The following is a 26,864-nucleotide window of genomic DNA, read 5'->3' on the forward strand; positions in this document are numbered from 1 at the left end:
GCAGCCTATTGATTTCAATAAGCTGCATTTCTGCATTCGAAATAGTGTGTGGGAAATAGACATATGTAGTGGAAACGGGCCCTTGCTGTAAGATATTGAGTTAGCAGCAGGTAAAATATAAAAAGACAAACATTATGGATACAGGTATAACAGACAGACGTTATGGATACAGGTATAACAGACAGAAAATATGGATACAGGTATAACAGACAGACGTTATGGATACAGGTATAACAGACAGACGTTATGGATACAGGTATAACAGACAGAAGATATGGATACAGGTATAACAGACAGACGTTATGGATACAGGTATAACAGACAGATGATATGGATACAGGTATAACAGACAGACGTTATGGATACAGGTATAACAGACAGATGATATGGATACAGGTATAACAGACAGACGTTATGGATGGAGGTATAACAGACAGATGATATGGATACAGGTATAACAGACAGATGTTATGGATACAGGTATAACAGACAGACGTTATGGATACAGGTATAACAGACACACGTTATGGATGCAGGTATAACAGACACACGTTATGGATGCAGGTATAACAGACACACGTTATGGATGCAGGTATAACAGACAGATGATATGGATACAGGTATAACAGACAGACGTTATGGATACAGGTATAACAGACAGATGATATGGATACAGGTATAACAGACAGTCGTTATGGATGCAGGTATAACAGACAGATGATATGGATACAGGTATAACAGACAGACATTATGTATACAGGTATAACAGACAGACGTTATGGATACAGGTATAACAGACAGATGATATGGATACAGGTATAACAGACAGACGTTATGGATGCAAGTATAACAGACAGATGATATGGATACAGGTATAACAGACAGACGTTATGGATGCAGGTATAAAAGACAGAAGATATGGCTACAGGTATAACAGACAGACGTTATGGATGCAAGTATAACATACAGATGATATGGATACAGGTATAACAGACAGACGTTATGGATACAGGTATAACAGACAGACGTTATGGATGCAGGTATAAAAGACAGAAGATATGGATACAGGTATAACAGACAGACATTATGTATACAGGTATAACAGACAGACGTTATGTATACAGGTATAACAGACAGATGATTTGGATACAGGTATAACAGACAGACGTTATGGATACAGGTATAACAGACAGACGTTATGGATACAGTTATAACAGACAGACGTTATGGATGCAGGTATAACAGACAGACATTATGGATACAGGTATAACAGTCAGACGATATGGATGCAGGTATAACAGACAGAAGATATGGATACAGGTATAACAGACAGACATTATGTATGCAGGTATAACAGACAGAAGATATGGATACAGGTATAACAGACAGACGTTATGTATACAGGTATAACAGACAGATGATATGGATACAGGTATAACAGACAGATGATATGGATACAGGTATAACAGACAGATGTTATGGATACAGGTATAACAGACAGACGTTATGGATACAGGTATAACAGACAGACGATATGGATGCATGTATAACAGACAGAAGATATGGATACAGGTATAACAGACAGACGTTATGTATACAGGTATAACAGACAGATGATATGGATACAGGTATAACAGACAGACGTTATGTATACAGGTATAACAGACAGATGATATGGATACAGGTATAACAGACAGACGTTATGGATACAGGTATAACAGACAGACGTTATGAATGCAGGTATAACAGACAGACGTTATGGATACAGATTTAACAGACAGACTTTATGGATACAGGTATATTCTTACCCAGTAAAGGTCAGGCCAGTCTCATATTTCACTGGAAAGGTGAGGTGTTTTATGTTGTCGTGTAAGGTCGTGTTCTTTTCATCACTGTCACTACAACATGAAAAAATATTTTTTGTTTAATAAAAAAATATTTGTGCCACTTTTTGAATTTCCATAGAGGTACTGGAGGCCACTGTAGGCTGTTCTTCCCTTGTTCCTTAACATAAGGTCTTTTTCCATCCTTTGTACTCATATGACTATAAAGGAGGACCTATCTGTTCCCCCTCTACAAATCTCTTTCTTGATCATATTCAGGCTGGATTCTACTATCTTTGTGGGATCGCTCCGAGTAAAATTAAAAAATATCAACTGACTGCAAAACCTCCAGAAAAAAAACACTTTTTTGTTTCTTGTGAAACCTTTAACCCTTTATGGCAGCCCTGCCCAAGTTATCTTGTGTTAGAGAACTCAGGACAGTGCTGCCACAGCCGGTTATTCTTGTGTCATGCTGCCTTGCCAAGCCTAAATGCAGAGTAGCATAGGAAGCAATTTGAAATTTAACGGATCCAGACGCAGGATCCAGAGCCATGGCGGTTTATATGGGTGTCCTCCTTTGGGTCCCAATCACATGCCAAATCATATGATTAGGACCCAAAGGAGGATGCCCTCATAAAGCGCCCCTCCAGGGTGGAAGAAGAGACTTGATCCGGCATCAAGATCAGGTACCAAGATCAGAAGGGCTACCTGCACTACTCTGCTTTTAGACGGGAAGGCAGGACTATGCACTGCCACAGCGTATAGTGAAAAAAAAGGGGGCAGAGGAAAGGTTAGTATGCGTAGGGCTAGTATGCATGAGCTGAACATGAGCCAATATGAGCAGATCATAATTTCACTAAGTTTCTTTATTGTGATTCATTGGTCACAGCACCAAAACAGCATAAAAGGTGTGCTTGAAAAAAGGGCAGCGTGAAAAAAGGGCCCGGCTGGATAATGAAATCTGATAACGAAAAACATCGTTGTTAGACTTGGTTAACAATAAATACCATTGTAAAAACAGATGAGAAATAATAATGAAGAATCGTTACGTAATTCAACAATACAGCTTAACCCAACCCTACTCCCCCCCCGGTGGTGCCTAAAACTAACCACTCCCCTGGTGGCACCTAACCCTAACCACCCCCCCGGTGGTGCCTAACCCTAACCACTCCCCCTGGTGGTGCCTAACCCCCCTGGTGGTGCCTAACCCTAACCACTCCCCCTGGTGGTGCCTAACCCTAACCACTCCCTCTGCAGAAACACCCTTTTACACATAGAAACGATAATATCTTTGAACATGTAAAATCTGTACATACAAACAAAATAATATGACAAAAACTATAATGTTGCAAGCTTCTAAAATGATAACATACTTCAAAGGCTTAAATGTTCTAATGTTGTTAATGATATTTATCGCGGCACCCTTTTTTCTGCTTTTTTCGCCATATTAACAATAACTGCTTTTCGTCCACCCTCAGCCAGTGCCCTTTTTTTCCTGCTACCCACAAAAGTATGTTCCCTGAGGTTCCTGTTACATAGACCTTGGCACGTGTATACAGCAAAACGTGCACTGGGGACTGTCAAGATTTGCCAGAAAATCCAATTACTCAATGGCCAAAAGTTCACTTATTAGTTATTTTTATCAGACTGCGAGTAAATTCACTTCTGATGGATGAACAATGTGATCATATTGAACGTTTACCATTCACTTTAAGTGAATTCCCACACCATCTTCTGTCTTTGCACTCTGTTGGTGTACCATAAGGTTTTGATTTTGATTATCTTCTCTTTCTAAACAGTCTTGGCTCGGTGATTGGTTCATTTTGTATTGTTGATATTTCTGCTTTTTTTTTTACTTACTATCTTCTATTTCACCTGTCTTATCCTTTGAGTTTCCTAATGTTAAACTGAATAAAATGGGGCATGTTCTATTATCTTACCAATCCTAACCTGACATATTTACAATACAGTTTATGGTAACCCATAACTCTTAGTTTCCTTGTTTGGGGGGGGGGGGGGGGGAAGTAATACACATCATACCCTCCTGATGTCCTGATTATATTTTTGTAATTCTCTACAGTAAACATTACAAGTCAGAAAATATTAATTAAAGCAGGATTAAAATCTGACGTAATATTCAACCAAAATGTTTTCTTTCTTTTTGTTTCACATACAATTATCGTATTTGCTTTTTGTGAACAATTATTATTGTGCATTTACAAATTACAGTTTATCTACTCTGAAAGCTGCCATTGTTTTCTATTGCATAGCTGCTATGTTTATCTATATATATATAATAGAGTAAGTGCCTCAACCTTCAAGCAAGAAGAAGAAGTAGCGCCCTGCCCCCAGGGCCGGTCCAAGCAAGAAGAAGGGGCTGGTCCAAACAAGAAGATGAAGAAGTAGTCTATATATATAATAGAGTAAGTGCCTCAACCTTCAAGCAAGAAGAAGAAGTAGTGCCCTGCCCCCAGGGCCGGTCCAAGCAAGAAGAAGGGGCTGGTCCAAGCAAGAAGAAGAAGTAGTGTCATATCAAACCAAGGGCAAAGAGGGATAATTTGCATATTCAGTAGCAGTGCATTGTGGGTAACCACAAATGTTCACTTATAGCTGAATTATTGCAGATTTGCTTCTGTTTTAAGAAGGAAAATTACACCAAGCTTTGCTTTTTTTAGTAGGAGTACTTTTTTGGTCTCTTTTATCCTCCTATACATTCTTAGTAGTTTGGGTCACCCTGAGCTGCTTGGTTACTCTGTTGTACTGGTCCAAGCCCTATCTCATACAGCCATATCAATCCCTGCTATGTACTGATGAGGTCCAAACGTCTGAAATAGGCTGTCACGTGTGGGTTTGATATGACTGTGTAAAACTTAAAGCTATAGGCTTGCTATACACCAGTGGCTCTGGATCCTTGCTTGGCTTACCAAGGGGGAAAAGGGGTAATTTGCATAATTAGTAGCAGTACATTGTGGGTAACCACAAATGTTCACTTATAGCTGAATTATTGCAGATTTCCTTCTGTTTTAAAAAGGCAAATTACACCAATACAGTGTGCGGCATTGCAGGAAATGACGACAGTGGAACGCACGATGGAACACGGAAGAGGTGAGTCATCCCCGCCCGCTGCCTCTTACTAATAGTGGCGGCTGCTACTGTGCTTAAGCAGGAGAGGGAGCACACATGGGGACCAGGGGGGGGGGGCGTGTTCCTTGCAGAGCTTAAAGGGAAGGTTCAAGGACTATCCCAAAAAAATAAAAGTCCCCATCCACTTACCTGGGGCTTCCTCCAGCCCGTGGCAGGCAGGAGGTGCCCTCGGCGCCGCTCCACGGGCTCCCGGTGGTCTCCGGTGGCGCGCCCGACCTGGCCAGGCTGGGCTTCTTGTGTGCTCCAAAATGCGCCTCACGGCGGCTCGCTGGCGTCATCGGACATCCTCTGGGCTGTACTGCACAGGCTCAGAACTACTGAACTACAGTACAGCCCGGAGGACGTCCGATGACGTCAGCGAGCCACCTTGCGGCGCATTTTGGAGCACACAAGAAGCCCGACCTGGCCGCCGGCCTGGCCAGGTCGGCCGTCCACCGGAGACCACCGGGAGCCTGCGGAGCGGCGCCGAGGGCACCTCCTGCCTGCCACGGGCTGGAGGAAGCCCCAGGTAAGTGGATGGGGATTTTTATTTTTTTGGGATAGTCCCTGAACCTTCCCTTTAAGCTGAAGGGGGAGTGCACATGGGGGACCCAGGTGAGGGGGGGGGGTCCTGCTGAGCTTAAGGGGGAGGGGGGTCCTGCTGAGCTTAAGCTGGAGGGAGAGTGCACATGGGGGACCCAGGTGGGGGGGGGTTCCTGCTGAGCTTAAGCTGGAGGTAGAGCACACATGGGGGACCCAGTTGAGGGGGGGTCCAACCCCCCTCCCTACCGCTGTGCCCAATACCCCCTTCCTGCCCTCTACCCTCTTATGCGGAGTATGCTACACCGCGGGTCGGCTAGTATATTATAATGTTTCTAGTGAGATTTCTCTGCTGTTTTATCATCTCCTATCCATGCAATCTCAAGCACTGCCAGAGATGTTTACTAATTGTGGCTGATAAGGAAACATAAAAAAGATAATGTAATTACTTGATTTCTGATTTAAGCTTCCAACTTTGGATCTAAGCTTCTTACTGAAGAATTAAGTGCTATGTTTTAAATTTTTGAATGCTGTTCTGCTACATTTTATTTCCTGCTATAAATAATTTTTTACAGCAAAGAAGAAATGCTGAGTTTTATACTACTTTCATACCACTTAAAAAGCACTGTTTTTTGTTTTGTTTTTCAAAAGCTCTGTTTTTGTATCAATAAGTGACGCATGTCAGCCAGCCAAGTCAACCAGGCATTCAGACCAGCACACAGGCATTACCTTGCTGCTTGAATAAATATAGAAGCTGTATCCAGGAGGTTTGACACATTGAACTGGAAGGTTACTGCAAATGTAATCTAAAACAAATAATAACAATGTTGGTAAAAAGCAATTCAAAGGTATATTAAGAAGTGAAAAGCTCGATTTTAGACACAACGGGCCATATGCAATTCTCTTTTTCATCTGAGTTTTCACCTAGGAGATAATTTTTCATCTTCGATTTTAAATAACTTTCCAGCACTTTTCAACAAAAAAAAATACCCAAAAGTAGGTGAAAAAGTACTAATACAATTATTTTAAGTATTTTCTTGGTTTCTGGTGGCTTAAAAGGCATTTTATTGACAAGTTTAAAAATATCACCTAGGAGAAAACTCAGGAGAAAAAAATAATTGCATATGGGCCAACATGTAACTTTTTCACTCTCCAGTTAAAATGATTAGAATTCTGGATATGTTTTTTTTACTCTTGTCATTGTCACTTCTGTTTCCATAATAACTGTTGCCTATTTTTAAATCACTTCTTTGTAAGGTTGGACTCCCTTCATCTAGCTCTAATAGCACCCTATTCTAATGACCTATGTGGCTATATATCGTACATGTTATAAAGGCGTCTTAGTGTTCTCCATTGAGTGCTTAGTAGAACATTATCAAATCAACTCCAAACCATCATACAATTCTATACTTTGCACCAATTCTGTACTCATAGGACCATATGCAATTAACTTTTTCTCCTGAGTTATTTCCCAAGAGATTATTTTCATCTTCTCTTTAAAATAGCTTTTAAGCACTTTATATTTGAAAAAGTACCTAAAAGTTGGCGAAAAGTACTATCAAAATTATTTTGAGTATTTTCTTGCTTGCTGGTGGTTTAAAAAGAATTTTACTTACAAGTTTGAAAATATCACCCAGGAGAAAACTTAAGCGTAAAAGTGAATTGCATATGGGCCATAATCTGCTCGGTTGCCTTTACATTGTGAAAATCAGCTTTTGATTATATTGGAAAATGTTGCATCTGATAGCCACTGCTTCCCCAAGACACAGTCAGTATAATTTGGGTCCTAGTAGATATTTTTAGAACAGGTGAATAAGCCTTCATGAATGGGCATTTTATATGCAATGAATTTACCATTTCATTTTTCCTTAAGAACGGATATCCAACTCTACACACAAAGTCTTCACCAGAGTCATCACAGCTGACTTTCGGCTTATCCTGTGGAGTAAAAGCACAGGGTTGTAGTGGTGAAACGGGTCAATAAATTAAGGTTAAACAATAACTATTAAATATCCTTCAAACAGAGTTAATTGTTCGGCTGCAATAGATCTTATTATTAACCTGGGTAGCGTACTGGTCAAGGTTGCTGCCTTTGTTGCAGGGTTTAAGACTTTGACCAGGGTTTGAATCCTGGTCCAAGTCTTTGGGCATGGATCCTGGTTAATAGATTTCTAATAAATAAGTTAATATTCCATATTTATTTCATTCACTTGGGAGCCAGTTTATAAAACTTTGATAAGCAATAAATGAAAGCTGTAAGCTGTCGTGATGTTACCGCACTTCCTGCATTTATTGAGATATTGATGAAACCTGATATAGGAAAGTTCAGTGATGAAGCCTTGCAATCCAAGCAGGAAATTTGGGGCATCTGGCAGCCATCTGGTAATTTGGGCGCTGCATAAACTGCCCCCAACTATTAACCTTCCCTTCCTCCAATAAAAAGTTCATTCAGATCAGGCATTGTTTTTGGCTACACCTGATCTGGGTGTGGCCACAATTGTTTTATGACCCTTTGCAAGATGGACCCTCAGACTGTGATGGTCACCAGGGGTAGGGAAAGGGTAGGAACATTGAGGGGACCCCATCAAAATGTTGCTGGGAGGCCCCATGATTTGTAGTTATGCCTCTGCAGTGTACAGTACAATTTGGGCACCAAAAGCACAGCCCCAACCATGCACATCCTCCTCAATCACACTCCCATAGCCAGGAGCATTCTGCCCATGTGCAGTTTTTATAGATTTGTAACTGCACATGTGCAGAATGCTCCCTGTGTCAGGGGCAAAATGTAGGCAACCAGGAGGAACCTGTGGGACCTGATAAACTGCAGGGGGCTTTTTTAATCCCTTTGCTGTAGTAGCATCATCACACTCCTCACATGTGAGTGGAGAAATTGAGGGGTCCTTCATGTTAATGCTGCTGAACAAACAGTTACTGGTTTTGTGATGGGTCAGAGTTCCAGAAATATATGAATATATGAAATATATGCACTACAAGATACACACATAGACATATGACTATAGTAGGGACTGGATTGTGAGCCCCTCTGAAGAACAGTTCGAGACAAGAGAATATACTGAGTAATATGTCGGCACTATATAAATGCTTAAAGTGAACCTCCAGACTAAAAATATATACGGTACTCAGCAGCACTGAAAAGGCTTGGTGTTTCTTTAACAGTTTCACAGCATTAGAACTTTGTTTTTCTTACCCAAGCCTCATTTTTAGCTGCACAGAACCTTAGCTCCGCCCCATCAAAGAAATCTGCCCAGGCATTTTTCCCCTGATGCTGTGCAAAGCATGATGGGATTTCTGATGTTGTTGTTCTCATTCTGCTGTTTATGCGCAATTTTTTTTTTTTAATTTTTACTTTGAAGCCTAGAGGTGCAGCTGGGAGGGGCTATCAAAGGACAGTTGGAGCTGTGTCTCATGCTCCCTGTCACCTCCTTTCAATCAAAAAGATGGCTGCCCCCATGAAATCACAAACATTTGCCTGTTCTTTTAAAACAGGGTGGGTAAGAGATTATATTACCTATCTATTTTAATGAACATGTTTGTTTAGGCTGAAGTTCCTCTTTAAATAAGTAAATAAATAAAATAAAAATACATTTACTATTATTTATATTTAATTATTTCCTGCATTTATAGCACATTGAGATTTTACCAAAAATGTACATAGCAAATCTGCAATCAAACTTTATGTTTGATTGCAGAGGGTGTAGATCTCAACTTTCACCAGCAGGGGTCAGCAATGCTAAACAGGTAAAAGAGGAATAGTAGATTTCATTGGCATAAATGATGCTGGATATTTGGGGGAAAGGGCACTCACCTCGATTTTAGCTCGTATAACATTTGAAGAATATTTCATTGATATCCTGGCATTATAAGCACTGTCTCCGTCATTCCTCAACGTTATCATGACATTAAACTTGTCATTGTCATGCTGTACAATCATCTGTTCAAAGCTGTAAAATATGTATAGACAGTAACCAGGCTGGCATAATACAACACATTTCCTACTAAGGTTTTCTTTTCACAATATATGCTCCCTTTCTCCTTTCTGAATGATAGGAGATGAGAATATAATCATTTCGTCATGTAATTGTATAGGAATGGAGTAATACGGCACAATGCAAACCACACCACTAAGCTTCAGATGGGTGTATAATTTCACATATGAAAGAGGAGACTGAAAATGGGGAGTAACACATGAAAAAAGGAAACTGATGCCCAAGGGAGCTGTACATGGAAGAAAGGGCCACCAGTACATGGATGATACACATGGAATAGGACGCTGCACATGGAATGGGAGGAACGCTGTTGCACATTAAAGGGGAGCCACAACTTACTAGGGCCACACAAAGCATAAATCCGGGCATGCCAACCTAAGTAGGCACAAGTCTATTTTTTGTCAGGTGAGGGGTGTGGCTTTGAAACCTGCCTAGGATAGTTCTGCTCTTTAAAGAATGTTACCTTTGCTCTCCAACAGTTAACTGAGCATCCAGCACCAGGTCACTAATACATTTCTTATGAGCACCACAATCCATAGTGAAGGGGATCTGTGAAAAAAAATTAAAAACAACAAATGTTTACTATTTTAATTAGTACTTGTGTTTAGTACTAACCTGCATCTTCAAACAAAATCATGTTTAAATTAGGAATGGTCAATGAGATGAAAAGAATGTAGAGTTGATGCAGGATTATGCAAATTGTACTGTATATGTACATTATGCAGGTAAAAAAAATGCATTAAAGTCCCCCTTGATTTGATTGGTCAGTTTTCAAGCTGCATACATTTGCATACAAAATGTGCATACTCCACCACCAACTCTATTATCTATAATTGAATGAAATAATTAATATGCATTACATTTAAAGTGGATCCGAGATTAACTTTTACTCATTGCATAATTGTGTTCCTTTCCTATTGTTTATAGGGCATTCCTCAAGCCAAATACTTTTTTTTGTTTTAATACTCTAATTTCCTATAAACTAAATAAACCATGCCCACAGGCTTTCAGAGAGCCTTGGCAGTAGCAAGGGCTCATGGGAGCTCAGTCTGGGCAGGAGGAGGAGGGGGTGTTACTAGTCATTGATTTCAGAGGCAGAGGGAAGGAGGGAGGAGGAGGGATTAGGTTTTTTTCACAGACTGAGTGCTCAAGATACAGATAAGCCTGCCTCTGTGTAATGTTTACCAACAACACGGCTGCTGTCATTGTATCACAGGAAGAAATAATCATTTTCTATTAAAGCTGTTTGCAGCTATATTTGCTGTGACACTATCTAAACTTTAGATAAGATATATAGACAAGTGACTTGTTATAGTTAGTTTTTCATCTCGGATCCGCTTTAACCAGCATGTGTAGCTCCAAACAAACCCCAAATTAAAATAACAGCCTGTGTGTACCAGCGTTCAGCTCTAAAATCAGATGACACATTCTGCAGATTGAGGGGTTAAATTATCACGGCTGATGAACATTGGGGATTTTAAGTGAGCCAGAAAATGTGTAACCTCTGAAAAAAGTGAGAACACTATTTTCATCCCAAAATCAAGTAACGTGAAATCCCATTGACCAACCCCACATTTTAATTCCCTAACTGACCCAGGTAGGAAAAGTAATATGATCATTGATCAATTAACCCAAATTAACTTACCACAAGCTACAGGCTTTGATTTGCTAAATCTAGTGCCACCCCCCCCCCCAACCCCAGCTATGGAAATTGTTTGTTAGAAGACATTTTGCTCATCAATAGTTTTTGTTTAAATAGGTTTATTTAATAGTCCACAAATTACAAAAAATTATGGGGAAAGTAGAATCCTTTATAATATTAGCCCTGTCGCTGTATCCTCCGGTGTCCATGTGTTGTGCATGGCGCACATGCGTGACGTGCGGACGGACTTCAGACAACAAAGAAGACGGGCGCAGGACGACGGGCGGGCATGTGTGTTCGTGTACGGGGGAAGGTCATGGCCAAGGCCTAGTACCCATTTTTTAACGGGCAGGTCTTTTTAACTAGTACTGGTATAATTACCAGTTTTTTACTATCGGGGATAGTAGTACGGTATGTCTGTAAAATTAAAAATATTCTGCTCTCAGCCCATTTTCCCTTGCACTTTTTCTTTTCATGTATGCATTATCACATATATTGCCAGGATATTTTCAATGTAACACAAGTGACTGTGCTGAAGACCCCCAGCAGAATAGATATGTTGTGTGTGTGACATGGGGGAGGAGTAACCAATATCAGCTGCAACCACAGGTTCACAGACTGTGGCAGGCAGAGTTCTATGCAGCTCTTGTTTTCTAAGTGTGCATTCACACTATGGGCTTGATTTTGTGCGCGATCGCGAATTATTGATCGCGAAATATGAGTTATTACGGTTTAGTAAATCAAGCCCTATACATGCTGCAGTGTGTATAACAAAATGTTTAATCACACATCAATGCACTGCAATGGTCCCACAATTCACATTGGTGCTTTGGCTTTGCATTGCTTCAGGTTCTGGCATAATAGTATGAGCAGAGCTGTGTCCTACCGGACAATGCACACATTACGTTATTAATGAACGGTGAGGTCTGAGGTGTTGGGGTGCACGTGCTTCCGGAAGCAGCTAATTTTGAGATCCATTAGGCTATGCCACATGCACACCTGATTAAAATGTTACTCAGTCTATACTCACATAGCCATTTGCACTGTTTGGATGGTCACTGCTGAGAACCGGACCTTGTTCAGGGTCTTTAAATTTAAACTCTACTGAAACATTCACAGAGTTCAGAAAGTCTGGTTTTTCCTAGAATAAAGCAGAAGAACTACATTAATAACTCAAGTAGTAGTTTTGTAGTTAAAGTGCATCTAAATTCAGGAAGATTTTTACCTACTATTATGTATGGCTGGGTGGATTTATCGTGCAAAATGTGGACTTGCCCATCAAATTCACACTGGTCTCCACATTTGGATCAGAAACCTAAATTGATTGTATTGATTTCTCCTCTATGAAACATACTTGTGCTGTTTCATTTACCGGTAGTATAAATCTGTTATTCTGTCTCTGCTATACCTGTTATGACATTCCTAATCATTCCTAATCAAACCAATCTTTCTTCAGTGCTGCCAATCATTTTTTATGGAAGTAGACTATTTAGGCAGTTTTGAGAGGATTACATTTGCCCGTTACTGATCAGGACCATCTTGCCCATTATATTAACAAAATGCATTAGTCGTTGCAAATTGTGGCCTTTCATTGATACTTGAGTAAAAATAAACTGGTGAGTTAAATTGTATCTATCCTCCTATTCCTAAAAACGATTTTTAGACATCCAACATGTTTAAAAAAAACTCTATAAAAAAAAGCAGATTTATTGTTTTTTTTCTCAGCTCACTGATTGTCTGTCTTGTGTCTCAGAGAGCTCAATTATATGAACCATCGACCTATTTTATTTTACACCTGCATTCATAATCTTCCAGGAAAGTGTTTTATGGCTGAGATTCCTTATCAGTGAGGGATGCTATAGTCCTCAGGATCCCTAATGGAGAAAACTTGTCAGTTGCATAAATGGAAGATAGTGACATATTGCAGAAGGATCTGGATAGGATGACCATATGGGCACATAAATGGCAGATCAAATTCAATGTTGACAAATATAGTCATGCATTTTTGTCGTACCAATGGTCTAGCACCATATGAAATAAACGGGATGCAAATGGGGACATCAAACTTGGAGAAGGATTTTGGGATCCATCAAAAGATAAATAAAAACGTGGAATGCTAGCATAATATTGCCGCTGTTTATCTTTCTAGTAAGGCCACATCTGGAATATGGAATTCAGTTCTGGGCACCGCATAAGAGGAACGATATTGCAGTAATGTACGACCTTTTTTTTAAATGACATGTTTTTAATGCTTTTTTATCTGTGGTGTTGTGACATATGAGTCACAGCACCATCCTCCCCCTTCAGCGCCCCCTGTCAGCCTGTGTCCCCCATTCTACTCAGCCGTAATGCAGAGCTCAATGATGGGCAGGGAGGAAGTGTCAGTCCCTCGCCACCAATAGTTCCTACATGCACAGCGCACTAGGGAGCTGGGCTGTGTGTGGTCTTGAGGTAATTTAGCTCAAAACGATAGTGTACTAATACAGCTATTAGTGCACTATCGTTCCGAGCTAAATTACCACTAGACTGCACACAGCGCAACTCCCAAGCATGCTGTGTTTATAGGAACCATTAGCAACAAGTGGAGGGGGCATTCCTGAGCACGGGCAGAGGAGAGGGAGTCCAATTTTTTGGCTGAGCAGAGCGGGGCACAGGGGAGCACTGGATGGTGTTATAATTTAAGTAGGCCTCAGTTATTTGGACTGAGTTAGTCAAAAAGGCTTGGGGAGCAGACCTGCCCTTTAAGGGGATTTTCTCTTAGAGAGAAAATCTGCAGTTTTGTCAGCAGAACCAGAACATACCAAGAAGCTGTTCTATGGACAAGGCCACAGGTCTCCCTGACCTGTGCATGTACACCACTAGAACAATAAACATCAGCCATATTTACTAAACACCAAATTCCATGTATGTATGTCAAAAGCCTCATTAAATATTAATCGAGTAGGTGTGTATGATGACACCACGAGGGGGTCCACCAATAGTCTGATCTAGGGGATGGCGAAGATGAGATCACAATTAACTCTTTCCTAGTCGGTATTAATAGCCGGACGAGCTGAAAAAGGCTCTCTCTCTGATTCCTGCTATGCTTCAATACTGACTGGAGCCTCTAAGTATTTTTCATTCTATATGTAATCTGATATAATGTATGCTGTACATAGGTAGTCTGGTGTAACGTAGGTTAGAAAGAGGAAGTCTAATCAAGAAGCTTGTAACGCAACATGAAGATTGGCGTGGCTAGGATGGGATGAACTGTATCTATCTGTATTTCTGTTTCCTGAATAAATAACGTGAATATTGAGGAAGCCTGAGAAAGTCTATCTCCTGCTTGCTGTGTAGAGAGTCAAGTCATCTCACAGTCCGTGAGACGCAACTACAAGAAGTTGCTGGTGCCGGAAAAAGGTGATTAGAACAGATTATAACAGATGGGTAGGAAGGTGCTGTGACATTATGTCACAGCACCACAAATAAAAAATCATTAAAAGTATGTGATTTTAAAATGAGTTCAGGTGTACTTTAAAGGAGATCTAATTAACATGTATAAATACATCAGAGAGCAATATAAAAGTTGGGCAGATAAGCTTTTTGTCCCTAGGACCAGAACCAGAACATACCAAGAAGCTGTTCTATGGACAAGGCCACAGGTCTCCCTGACCTGTGCATGTACACCACTAGAACAATAAACATCAGCCATATTTACTAAACACCAAATTCCATGTATGTATGTCAAAAGCCTCATTAAATATTAATCGAGTAGGTGGGTATGATGACACCACGAGGGGGTCCACCAATAGTCTGATCTAGGGGATGGCGAAGATGAGATCACAATTAACTCTTTCCTAGTCGGTATTAATAGCCGGACGAGCTGAAAAAGGCTCTCTCTCTGATTCCTGCTATGCTTCAATACTGACTGGAGCCTCTAAGTATTTTTCATTCTATATGTAATCTGATATAATGTATGCTGTACATAGGTAGTCTAATGTATCGTAGGTTAGAAAGAGGAAGTCTAATCAAGAAGCTTGTAACGCAACATGAAGATTGGCGTGGCTAGGATGTGATGAACTGTATCTATCTGTATTTCTGTTTCCTGAATAAATAATGTGAATATTGAGGAAGCCTGAGAAAGTCTATCTCCTGCTTGCTGTGTAGAGAGTCAAGTCATCTCACAGTCCGTGAGACGCAACTACAAGAAGTTGCTGGTGCCGGAAAAAGGTGATTAGAACAGATTATAACAGATGGGTAGGAAGGTGCTGTGACATTATGTCACAGCACCACAAATAAAAAATCATTAAAAGTATGTGATTTTAAAATGAGTTCAGGTGTACTTTAAAGGAGATCTAATTAACATGTATAAATACATCAGAGAGCAATATAAAAGTTGGGCAGATAAGCTTTTTGTCCCTAGGCCTTCTCTAAGGACTAGAGGACATGATCTGCGCATGGAGGAAAACAATTTTAGCCATTTATTTAGGACCGTTTACAGTAAGAGTGATTAAAATGTTGAATGTATTACCACAGGAAGTAGTTATGGCAAATTCTATATCTGCGTTTAAGGATGGTTTAGAATGCTTTCCTTCCTTTGATAGACATCCTTGACTATAATTACTAGTTAATTCCCAGTGATGTTGATCCAGGGATTTTATCCGATTGCCATCTAGAGTCGGGAAGGGGTTTTTTGGACAATGAACAATGCCTTGTAAGGTTTTTTGTCTTGCTCTGGATCAACAACAGTGAGGGTGCAGGCGATTGTTGTACCTTTTTTTCTGATTGAACTCGATGGACCTAAGTCTTTTTTCAATCTAAATAACTATTTAACTATCAATATTAAGACTTTCAGACAGGGAAAGAAGAAAAGGAGCACAGCACAGATATTTGTATGCTTGCCACTGTACTTACACATGTCTATCTAATCTGATATCACATGTCACATAAGGTTTCTTTCAAAGTGGGAGGGATCCCTCAAGCAACACTGATATGACACCAAGACCGCACCTTCAGGAGCCCTACTGTTCTTATGCTGCTACTGTTTGCTTGCTAACCCACCTCCAGGTCTCCACTGTGATCTTCCTCACCACAATCCCTGGTACATCAAGGGCACAGAACATGCAATCAATGGGACCATGCAATCAATGGGACTATGGAGGACTCTCAGGTTTTGTTTTTTTTCTTTTCAAAAGCATTCCCTGAAAGGCATGCATTTCAGAAGGTTATCTCTACTGAATGTTTAAATTCAAGGAAATGTCATGGATTGCTCTTTAAAACACTAAGCAAAGATATTACTACAGGATCCTGACAGCATGGCCCTATGGGAAGGAACATGGAAGATGAAATGTAAGGTCATGTACCTTGGGCATGCCAACTGTAGAGCATCATATAGGAGAAATGGCATACAGCTGGGAACATCAGACTTGTAGAAGGACTTGGTAATACTGGATGATAAGTTAAGCAACTGTATTCAATGCCAAGTAGCAGCAACTAAAGCACCTCAAATTCTGGGATGCATAAAATTAGACATATAATCATGAAATGCTAATATACTACTCCATCTGTATAAATCACTTGAGGGGCCACATATTAGGTTTGGGATACAGTTTTGGGCACCACACTACAGGAAGGACATTGAATAGAGCAGGTACAAAGTTGGGCAACTGAATTAATTAAAGGGATGGAAGGTCTCACTAACCAGAAATTTTAGACAAACTGGCCTTATTTCCCGTGGGAAAAAACAACTGAGAGGTGACCTGATTAACATGTATAAATACATTAGAGGGCAATGCAAAGCTTCTTTTTTTTTCTCCTAGACTTGTACAAAAGACAAGGGGGCATGATCTGCACATGGAGGAAAAATGTTTGTGCCATCTATTTAGAAAGGGGTTCTCATTATGGCAAATTATGGTAATTATGGCAAATTCTTGGTGTTTGGATACTTTCCACCCATTGAAGGATTTCAATGACTATAATTCATTAATAGGTAATTCTAAGTGGTGTTGAATCAGGGATTTTATCTGATTTCCATCTGGAGTCAGAAAGGAGTTAGGAATTGGCCCAAGCCTTGTAAGGCCTGGAACCCACTAGCATCGCTTTCTAAGCACCAGTGATTTGAAAAAGTTCTTACTAATGCTATGCTATGGGAGATTTTTAAAAATCCCTCAAGTGGGATCACACACATAACATGAACAAGAGCCTTTTAAATTACAAGTGCTAAGAAAAGGCTTAGAAAAGCGCTGCTGGCGGGTTCCAGGCCTGAAGGTTTTTTTTTTCTGGTTAAACTGGAACATGAGAGGGTGCAGGACAATGTTGTTCTGGCTGAACTTGATAGGCAGATGTCTTTTTTTCACCCAAATTATATAACTGTCTAAGAAATGGCAGTAAAATTTCCCTGTAAAGTATTACTTGCCACCATATAGAAGTTGTGTTCAACGCATTGCTGACTTTTAGAGATTTGACCTTGTACACTCCTTCCATTGCTTTCAGTGAAAAGACTTCGGGATAGAAATCTGTGTGAGTCAAGTGTGATTTTATACTCTAGATCTGCAAAGAAAAACAAACAAAAAAAACCCTCTAAAATATGTTTTAGTTTCAAATAAAAGAAATTCAGTTTTATCTCAGTAGACATTGCCAACATACCAAATGTCTCCTGCTTGCTTTCACTGGGTTTAATGACGATCTCGAAGCAGTATGTCGCATTGATACACACTGTTTCTCTGTTATTGATTTTACAATTTCTCTTTTCCATATTTATTGTATCTGGCTCGAACGTCATTGCTACTGTCACTTCTGCAACATCCCGAGACCTAGAAGAAAGAAACCCCCGAAACACTTTATTAGATACCCATGGGAGTACGATTGTACAACATAACTGAAGACAATATTAGTAAATTGGGAGCAAGACCATGGTTAGTAAAGTTCAGGTTCATAAACCCATTTGGGCCTCACCACCTTGGTGTTTTTCCTACTTTGGTGGTACGTGGGTGCTGATTGGTTGGCACCCTGGCTCTATCCATCCCTTAAAGCAGGGCAGGGGGTGTGGCTATAGACTTGTGTGCTGATTGGTCAGCACTGGGTGGCACTGTTTTTGACTCTCGGAAAGGGTTCATTTGCATTTTACTTTTCAGACTTCCATCAGGTCCAGTGCTTGTTGCTTATTCTAAATCCATCCGCTGTTCAATGATGTGTATTATAATTGAGCGAACTTTATTATGCTGTAGTATATAAATAGCTAGGCTAACATCCTGCATTTATTTAGCTGTTAAGCTCGATAAAGGGTGTCTAGACTAAAACAGTGGGCTGTTGCTTCATGTCCAGCTGTTTACATTGGATCTAGCTGGCTTGCTTTTTTTTAATAGGTCTTGCATAAAATAAGTTTTTTTGTTGTTGTTGACCAAATCTACTACACTTTAGTCTTTGCTAGTCTGTGCCCCATGAAGTATTGAGGTATCGGTCTTGACACGCAACCATTGTTTCAAATTTCCTATTACAGGGGATCTAATACATTCTTCATTTAAGCTAAAATATACCCATGGAAGACAGCACCATGGGGCATAATGATGGCAGAGGTGTCTTATACTGAAGAATAAGCTAATCATATTTTATCAACTGTGGAGCTTCCTACAGAAGCCATATGTGAGACCCTTTGAATGGGCACTGGAAAAATCAACAGAAACCATATCAGTTTTGATCTACATGATAAACCCTAGCAGAATCCTGCAGTGTGACAAAGATCCCTAGGGTTGTACTTGCAAAGGTACACTTCATAATGTTTCCAAAGGATACAGCATTTTGCAATATTTGGGAGAAAATATGGAATAAAGTGACTTTTAATGCCATGTTGCATATGATAGTCAAAATCCTAAAATAATTGCTAGTTATGGAGAAGAAAATATAGAGATTGGAAAAACCAATACCAAAAATTCAATGAACAGGCTTTAGCCGAGATTCATACCCTAGCTGAAGGCTCAAATCCTACATCAAAGGCTTAACCGACATACACTCCAACTGTCCAGGAGTAGAGATGACACTATAAGAGCAAAGTCTGAGCTTAATGTTTCAGACTATATGTCGTAATATGTATATACCTCACAAAAACAAACTTTTGGCTTAATGAGAACACATATGGCAAACATTGAAAATTTAACAAGAAACAGAAGCCCGGAATAATGGCCCTACTACTGAAATAGAGCCTTCCATATCTCATTTTTTGGTCTTCATAAAGATAGACATCTCCCATGACAAAAAGCCAGCACAACCAGAGAGGAGAGACACTACAAACAAATGCAGCAAAAGTGGGCCTTGTGCCAGAGGAAGGAGACACCACACTATAAGTTGTTAACATTTCACAATTTACTTAGACTCCTGAGGCACAGGGGGTCTTGAACCTATCATTTTGCCCCACTCATGCTCCAGACTTTTATCAATTAGACTTGGAGACCTTCTGGCCAATATGCAATTAACTTTTTCTCCTTGGTGATATTTTATACCTTGTCAAAATAATGCCTTTTCAAACCACCAGCAAGCGTAAAAAAACTCAAAATAATTTTGATCGTACTTCTTCACCTACTTTCTGACACTTTTTCAGTTACAAAGTGCTAAAAAGGTATTTTAAAGAGAAGATGTAAAATTATCTCAATAACCTCTGCCTTTGTTGTGTGGACCTCTCCTCGCTTGTTTAGAAAGAAGATCTGCCACTTGGAACACCTGTTCCAATAACAGATGTCAAAATGACATGAGACATTTTTTTTTACTGGGCAGTAAGCGCACTGCGTGTCCAACCACTGAAACGTGTGTGGTTTATACAGTAAATGTTACTAATTGGTTTGGCTGCAATATATTGCAACCAGATGGCACCCACTCCCAGCACTTGGGCAGCTAGATGGCTTGTTAAACACATCTGAAAGAGGCCTAAATCAGAGCCTGAGGTTCCATCCATATGTACAGTGTAGGCTTTATATATGCTTTCTAATGTACCTAAAGTGCTTCTAGTGTGCATGAACTTATGTTTTCAAAATAAAAAAATACCCTTAAATAGATATAAAAATAAAAAATGTGCAATATAAAAATATTTTGCAGTGATTCTCCATTGAAATCTGATAATTTGAACATGAAAAGGAACTAAAGGGATGGATGTCTTTTTTCAACCAAACCAGCTATGTAATAACATAACATGCTAGAAGTTGCATCTAAAACAATCATCGTTCACTCTATTGGTTAAACACATACCAAAACGACAAGGCCCCTCCTAGCCCTCCAATGGTTACATCCGTCAGTCCATCTCCATTCAAATCCATTTTACCATCAATGGACTGACCAAAAAATTTTACTTTTTTCCCATCTCCACCTGATGGTATATGCTGTTAAGGAAAAAAAGAATAAAATAAAAATGTCAGGTACATGTATTTTTGTTAAAACAACCATTAGTGAAAAAAACAAAAAGCACAAGCACACCCATTCCAAAAATTGGCAAGCACAGGTATTACGAGACATGACTCACCTTTACCTTTGCTCTGTTTCTTCTCTGCCAGACCCAGAGGAACCTACCATAAATTGGGTGTGTCTGCATGTGAGCTGTGATCTGATCTGAGGCATAATCAACAGGCAGCTTACTAGGCTCTCTATGAAAAGAATTTTAACACCTACCTGAGCATAATCTTTCTTTATTGTTTTTCCACTTCCGTGATAAATATACACAGCCCCGCGATGATCGCCTTCTAAAGGAGCCCCTATGGCTACATCATTATAGCCATCCAGGTTGAGATCCGTCACTGCTGCAATGGCAGTGCCAAAGCGAGCTCCACATGGCTCATTCTCCGCATCTTCCTTGCAGGTTTGGTTAATTGGCTGGAGGGTCATCTCCTGTTTGAAGGTCTCCTGTGAGCATAATACATACAGTAAGACGATGCTTAACAGACTAGAACAAGGACATATTAGATCAGACAGGTTGTCGAGTAACAGGTCCTGATTTTCAATTTGAACAACTTTTCAATAAAAACTGACCACCAAGCAACAATCCATACCATATGCTTCTAAGGGGGTTTTCCTGGTGTTTCGATTTACAATATTCAGTTCCTGATGCTGATCACAAGGGCACCTTGATTAGCAGTAATCACAGTGCACTTTCCCCACTTGTACGATTTGAGCCTGAACATCAACCCATTAGATGTTACATTTTTCCTGCATTGGCATTTAGGTCAAGTCAATGGGACTGTAAGAAATTTCCATAGCAATTGTGGTGCTATACAATTTTCTTGTGAGCCAACAATTTACAATCGTTTACCATGATTTTTTTTCTCCTCCTCTGGCGGAAATCGCTGTACACCCATCCAAATGTGTGATAACCGGGTTGTACTGCATGCACCATCCACAAGCATAGATAAAATTGCAATTGCATCGCAATGCATTTGCAATCAGCATTTTAAAATGGTCTGTAAGTCAGCATTTCTACTTTGCTCTAAAAGATTCCTCACAGCTTTAAAGCTAATATGCCAGAAAATGTTTTTTGGCAGAACATCACTGAAATGGTTAAACAAAGCATTTTGTCCTGCTATTCAGCTTCAAATCTGCATCCAGACCGGAGATAACAGTATCTTTGTTTACATTCCGGTGTTGATACATGTGTCTGTAACAAGTAAAAAACACTGTCTCTGTTTCAGGCACACACAGAGCTCAGAACAGCTCATTAGAAGATTTTAATATATAATAAAAAGCAATTAGAATAAAATGCAATGGCAGATTTCAGGACAAGACAAACTACACTTTGGAAATGTGTAATTTGTAGACAGACAATACTACTTATGCACAAAAGCAAATATGATAATGGTATGAGTAATAACAAGCAGAAAAACACACTTTTATTGAATGTTATGTCAGAGTTTCAGACCACTTTAAGTGGAAATGTTAGCTCAGATCAGAGGCGGACATAGGTCCATGCAGGCCATACAGCCACACAGGGGCCCCATGCCCTCTAGGACCCATTTAGTTGCACCACAATTAAGGCGAGATTATTCTATAAGCTTTTCTGTGTGTATTTCTCTCTGAAACCCAAGAGGAACAGTGATATTTGCTTGTGGCACTGGCCCAGTCATACACAAGTATGCAATGTGTGCTACATTAACACAGTGCCTACAGAATGTAACCTAGATTCATGCACCTCTATGTTATTGACATTATTTGGATCCAACCATAATCTTTTATGATTATGACCACTCACACGGGCCCCTTCATTTCTTTTGCACTAAGGACCACTGTTGGCTTTGTCCACCACTAGCTCAGAGCTGAGTCCACCACAAAGGAAGCAGAGGAATAAGGGCATAACAGTAGACAATTTTTTAACTGATTTGATAAAGATATTGGATGCCATTGTTAACCACTTCAGGACCTTGGCCTGAAGTGTTAGGAGTAGACAGTCTGTAGGTTAGCATTAGGAGGGGGTTAGTGCTAGGAGTATACAGTCTGCAGGTTAGCATTAGGAGGGGGTTAGTGTTAGGAGTAGACAGTCAGTAGGCTAGCATTAGGAGGGGGTTAGTGCTAGGAGTAGACAGTCAGTAGGCTAGCATTAGAAGGGGGATGGTGTTAGGAGTAGACAGTCAGTAGGTTAGCATTAGGAGGGGGATAGTGTTAGGAGTAGACAGTCAGTAGGTTAGCATTAGGAGGGGGTTAGTGCTAGGAGTATACAGTCTGTAGGTTAGCATTAGGAGGGGGTTAGTGTTAGGAGTAGACAGTCAGTAGGTTAGCATTAGGAGGGGGTTAGTGTTAGGAGTAGACAGTCAGTAGATTAGCATTAGGAGGGGGATAGTGTTAGGAGCAGACAGTCAGTAGGTTAGCATTAGGAGGGGGTTAGTGTTAAGAGTAGACAGTCAGTAGGTTAGCATTAGGAGGGGGTTAGTGTTAGGAGTAGACAGTAAGTAGGTTAGCATTAGGAGGGGGATAGTGTTAGGAGTAGACAGTAAGTAGGTTAGCATTAGGAGGGGGTTAGTGTTAGGAGTAGACAGTCAGTAGGTTAGCATTAGGAGGGGGATAGTGTTAGGAGTATACAGTCAGTAGGTTAGCATTAGGAGGGGGTTAGTGTTAGGAGTAGACAGTCAGTAGGTTAGCATTAGGAGGGGGTTAGTGTTAGGAGTAGACAGTCAGTAGGTTAGCATTAGGAGGGGAATAGTGTTAGGAGCAGACAGTCAGTAGGTTAGCATTAGGAGGGGGTTAGTGTTAGGAGTAGACAGTCAGTAGGTTAGCATTAGGAGGGGGTTAGTGTTAGGAGTAGACAGTCAGTAGGTTAGCATTAGGAGGGGAATAGTGTTAGGAGCAGACAGTCAGTAGGTTAGCATTAGGAGGGGGATATTGTTAGGAGTAAACAGTCTGTAGGTTAGCATTAGGAGGGGAATAGTGTTAGGAGCAGACAGTCAGTAGGTTAGCATTAGGAGGGGGATATTGTTAGGAGTAAACAGTCTGTAGGTTAGCATTAGGAGGGGAATAGTGTTAGGAGCAGACAGTCAGTAGGTTAGCATTAGGAGGGGGATAGTGTTAGGAGTAAACAGTCTGTAGGTTAGCAGTAGGAGGTGGTTAGTGTTAGAAATAGACAGTCAAAAGGTTATCATTAGGAAGGGGATAGTGTTAGGAGTAGATAGTGAGTAGGTTAGCATTAGAAGGGAGTTAGTTTTAGGAGTAGACAGTCAGTAGATTAGCATTAGAAGGCGGCTAGTGTTAGGAGTAGACAGTCAGTAGGTTAGCATTAGAAGGGGGTTAGTGTTAGGAGTAGACAGTCAGTAGGTTAGCATTAGGAGGGGAATAGTGTTAGGAGTAGACAGTCAGTAGGTTAGCATTAGGAGGGGGTTAGTGTTAGAAGTAGTAGACAGTCAGTAGGTTAGCATTAGAAGGGGGTTAGTGTTAGGAGTAGACAGTTAGTAGGTTAGCATTAGGAGGGGGTTAGTGTTAGGAGTAGACAGTCAGTAGGTTAGCATTAGGAGGGGGTTAGTGTTAGGAGTAGACAGTCAGTAGATTAGCATTAGGAGGGGGATAGTGTTAGGAGCAGACAGTCAGTAGGTTAGCATTAGGAGGGGGTTAGTGTTAAGAGTAGACAGTCAGTAGGTTAGCATTAGGAGGGGGTTAGTGTTAGGAGTAGACAGTCAGTAGGTTAGCATTAGGAGGGGGATAGTGTTAGGAGTAGACAGTCAGTAGGTTAGCATTAGGAGGGGGTTAGTGTTAGGAGTAGACAGTCAGTAGGTTAGCATTAGGAGGGGGATAGTGTTAGGAGTAGACAGTCAGTAGGTTAGCATTAGGAGGGGGTTAGTGTTAGGAGTAGACAGTCAGTAGGTTAGCATTAGGAGGGGGTTAGTGTTAGGAGTAGACAGTCAGTAGGTTAGCATTAGGAGGGGGATAGTGTTAGGAGTAGACAGTCAGTAGGTTAGCATTAGGAGGGGGTTAGTGTTAGGAGTAGACAGTCAGTAGGTTAGCATTAGGAGGGGGTTAGTGTTAGGAGTAGACAGTCAGTAGGTTAGCATTAGGAGGGGAATAGTGTTAGGAGCAGACAGTCAAAAGGTTATCATTAGGAGGGGGATAGTGTTAGGAGTAGATAGTGAGTAGGTTAGCATTAGAAGGGAGTTAGTTTTAGGAGTAGACAGTCAGTAGATTAGCATTAGAAGGCGGCTAGTGTTAGGAGTAGACAGTCAGTAGGTTAGCATTAGAAGGGGGTTAGTGTTAGGAGTAGACAGTCAGTAGGTTAGCATTAGGAGGGGAATAGTGTTAGGAGTAGACAGTCAGTAGGTTAGCATTAGGAGGGGGTTAGTGTTAGAAGTAGTAGACAGTCAGTAGGTTAGCATTAGAAGGGGGTTAGTGTTAGGAGTAGACAGTCAGTAGGTTAGCATTAGGAGGGGGTTAGTGTTAGGAGTAGACAGTCAGTAGGTTAGCATTAGGAGGGGGTTAGTGTTAGGAGTAGACAGTCAGTAGGTTAGCATTAGGAGGGGGTTAGTGTTAGGAGTAGACAGTCAGTAGATTAGCATTAGGAGGGGGATAGTGTTAGGAGCAGACAGTCAGTAGGTTAGCATTAGGAGGGGGTTAGTGTTAAGAGTAGACAGTCAGTAGGTTAGCATTAGGAGGGGGTTAGTGTTAGGAGTAGACAGTCAGTAGGTTAGTATTAGGAGGGGGATAGTGTTAGGAGTAGACAGTCAGTAGGTTAGCATTAGGAGGGGGTTAGTGTTAGGAGTAGACAGTCAGTAGGTTAGCATTAGGAGGGGGATAGTGTTAGGAGTAGACAGTCAGTAGGTTAGCATTAGGAGGGGGTTAGTGTTAGGAGTAGACAGTCAGTAGGTTAGCATTAGGAGGGGGTTAGTGTTAGGAGTAGACAGTCAGTAGGTTAGCATTAGGAGGGGAATAGTGTTAGGAGCAGACAGTCAGTAGGTTAGCATTAGGAGGGGGATATTGTTAGGAGTAAACAGTCTGTAGGTTAGCATTAGGAGGGGAATAGTGTTAGGAGCAGACAGTCAGTAGGTTAGCATTAGGAGGGGGATATTGTTAGGAGTAAACAGTCTGTAGGTTAGCAGTAGAAGGTGGTTAGTGTTAGAAATAGACAGTCAAAAGGTTATCATTAGGAGGGGGATAGTGTTAGGAGTAGATAGTGAGTAGGTTAGCATTAGAAGGGAGTTAGTTTTAGGAGTAGACAGTCAGTAGGTTAGCATTAGAAGGCGGCTAGTGTTAGGAGTAGACAGTCAGTAGGTTAGCATTAGAAGGGGGTTAGTGTTAGGAGTAGACAGTCAGTAGGTTAGCATTAGGAGGGGAATAGTGTTAGGAGTAGACAGTCAGTAGGTTAGCATTAGGAGGGGGTTAGTGTTAGAAGTAGTAGACAGTCAGTAGGTTAGCATTAGGAGGGGGTTAGTGTTAGGAGTAGACAGTCAGTAGGTTAGCATTAGGAGGGGGTTAGTGTTAGGAGTAGACAGTTAGTAGGTTAGCATTAGGAGGGGGTTAGTGTTAGGAGTAGACAGTCAGTAGGTTAGCATTAGGAGGGGGTTAGTGTTAGGAGTAGACAGTCAGTAGGTTAGCATTAGGAGGGGGATAGTGTTAGGAGTAGACAGTCAGTAGGTTAGCATTAGGAGGGGGTTAGTGTTAGGAGTAGACAGTCAGTAGGTTAGCATTAGGAGGGGGATAGTGTTAGGAGTAGACAGTCAGTAGGTTAGCATTAGGAGGGGGTTAGTGTTAGGAGTAGACAGTCAGTAGGTTAGCATTAGGAAGAGCAGTAAAGTGTTGTACCGTGTTAGCCATGAGTAAAAGCAAGAAGTTTTGAATCAGGATGATACCATTTATTGGCTAACATAGAGATGGATAAACAGTGAGCTTTCGACTTATAAAAAGCCTTCGTCGGAGGGGGATAGTGTTAGGAGTAGACAGTCAGTAGGTTAGCATTAGGAGGGGGTTAGTGTTAGGAGTAGACAGTCAGTAGGTTAGCATTAGGAGGGGGTTAGTGTTAGAAGTAGTAGACAGTCAGTAGGTTAGCATTAGAAGGCGGCTAGTGTTAGGAGTAGACAGTCAGTAGGTTAGCAATAGAAGGGGGTTAGTGTTAGGAGTAGACAGTCAGTAGGTTAGCATTAGGAGGGGGTTAGTGTTAGAAGTAGTAGACAGCCAGTAGGTTAGCATTAGTAGGGGGTTAGTGTTAGAAGTAGTAGACAGTCAGTAGGTTAGAGTTAGGACTGTGTAAGGGGAGTTAGTGTTAGGCGTAGATTGTGGTAGGTTAGTGTTAGGAGTAGGTAGAGGGAG

General features: G+C 40.8%; 1 protein-coding gene across 1 annotated transcript in view; it reads right to left on the reverse strand.

The window, feature by feature from the left end:
• Positions 1-26,864, reverse strand: part of ITGA1 (integrin subunit alpha 1) — a 178,344-nt gene that overhangs the window by 23,442 nt on the left and 128,038 nt on the right. Inside the window, exons 14-23 of the mRNA XM_068271771.1 lie at positions 20,766-20,996; positions 20,349-20,479; positions 17,760-17,926; positions 17,530-17,663; positions 12,166-12,276; positions 9,957-10,042; positions 9,313-9,448; positions 7,341-7,424; positions 6,216-6,292; positions 1,809-1,898 (exon numbers count right to left, since the gene is read on the reverse strand). Coding sequence (XP_068127872.1) covers positions 1,809-1,898; positions 6,216-6,292; positions 7,341-7,424; positions 9,313-9,448; positions 9,957-10,042; positions 12,166-12,276; positions 17,530-17,663; positions 17,760-17,926; positions 20,349-20,479; positions 20,766-20,996 — 1,247 coding nt within the window. The remainder of the gene's footprint in view (positions 1-1,808; positions 1,899-6,215; positions 6,293-7,340; positions 7,425-9,312; positions 9,449-9,956; positions 10,043-12,165; positions 12,277-17,529; positions 17,664-17,759; positions 17,927-20,348; positions 20,480-20,765; positions 20,997-26,864) is intronic.

Source organism: Hyperolius riggenbachi, chromosome 1, assembly GCF_040937935.1.
Source record: "Hyperolius riggenbachi isolate aHypRig1 chromosome 1, aHypRig1.pri, whole genome shotgun sequence".
NCBI classification, from domain to species: domain Eukaryota; kingdom Metazoa; phylum Chordata; class Amphibia; order Anura; family Hyperoliidae; genus Hyperolius; species Hyperolius riggenbachi.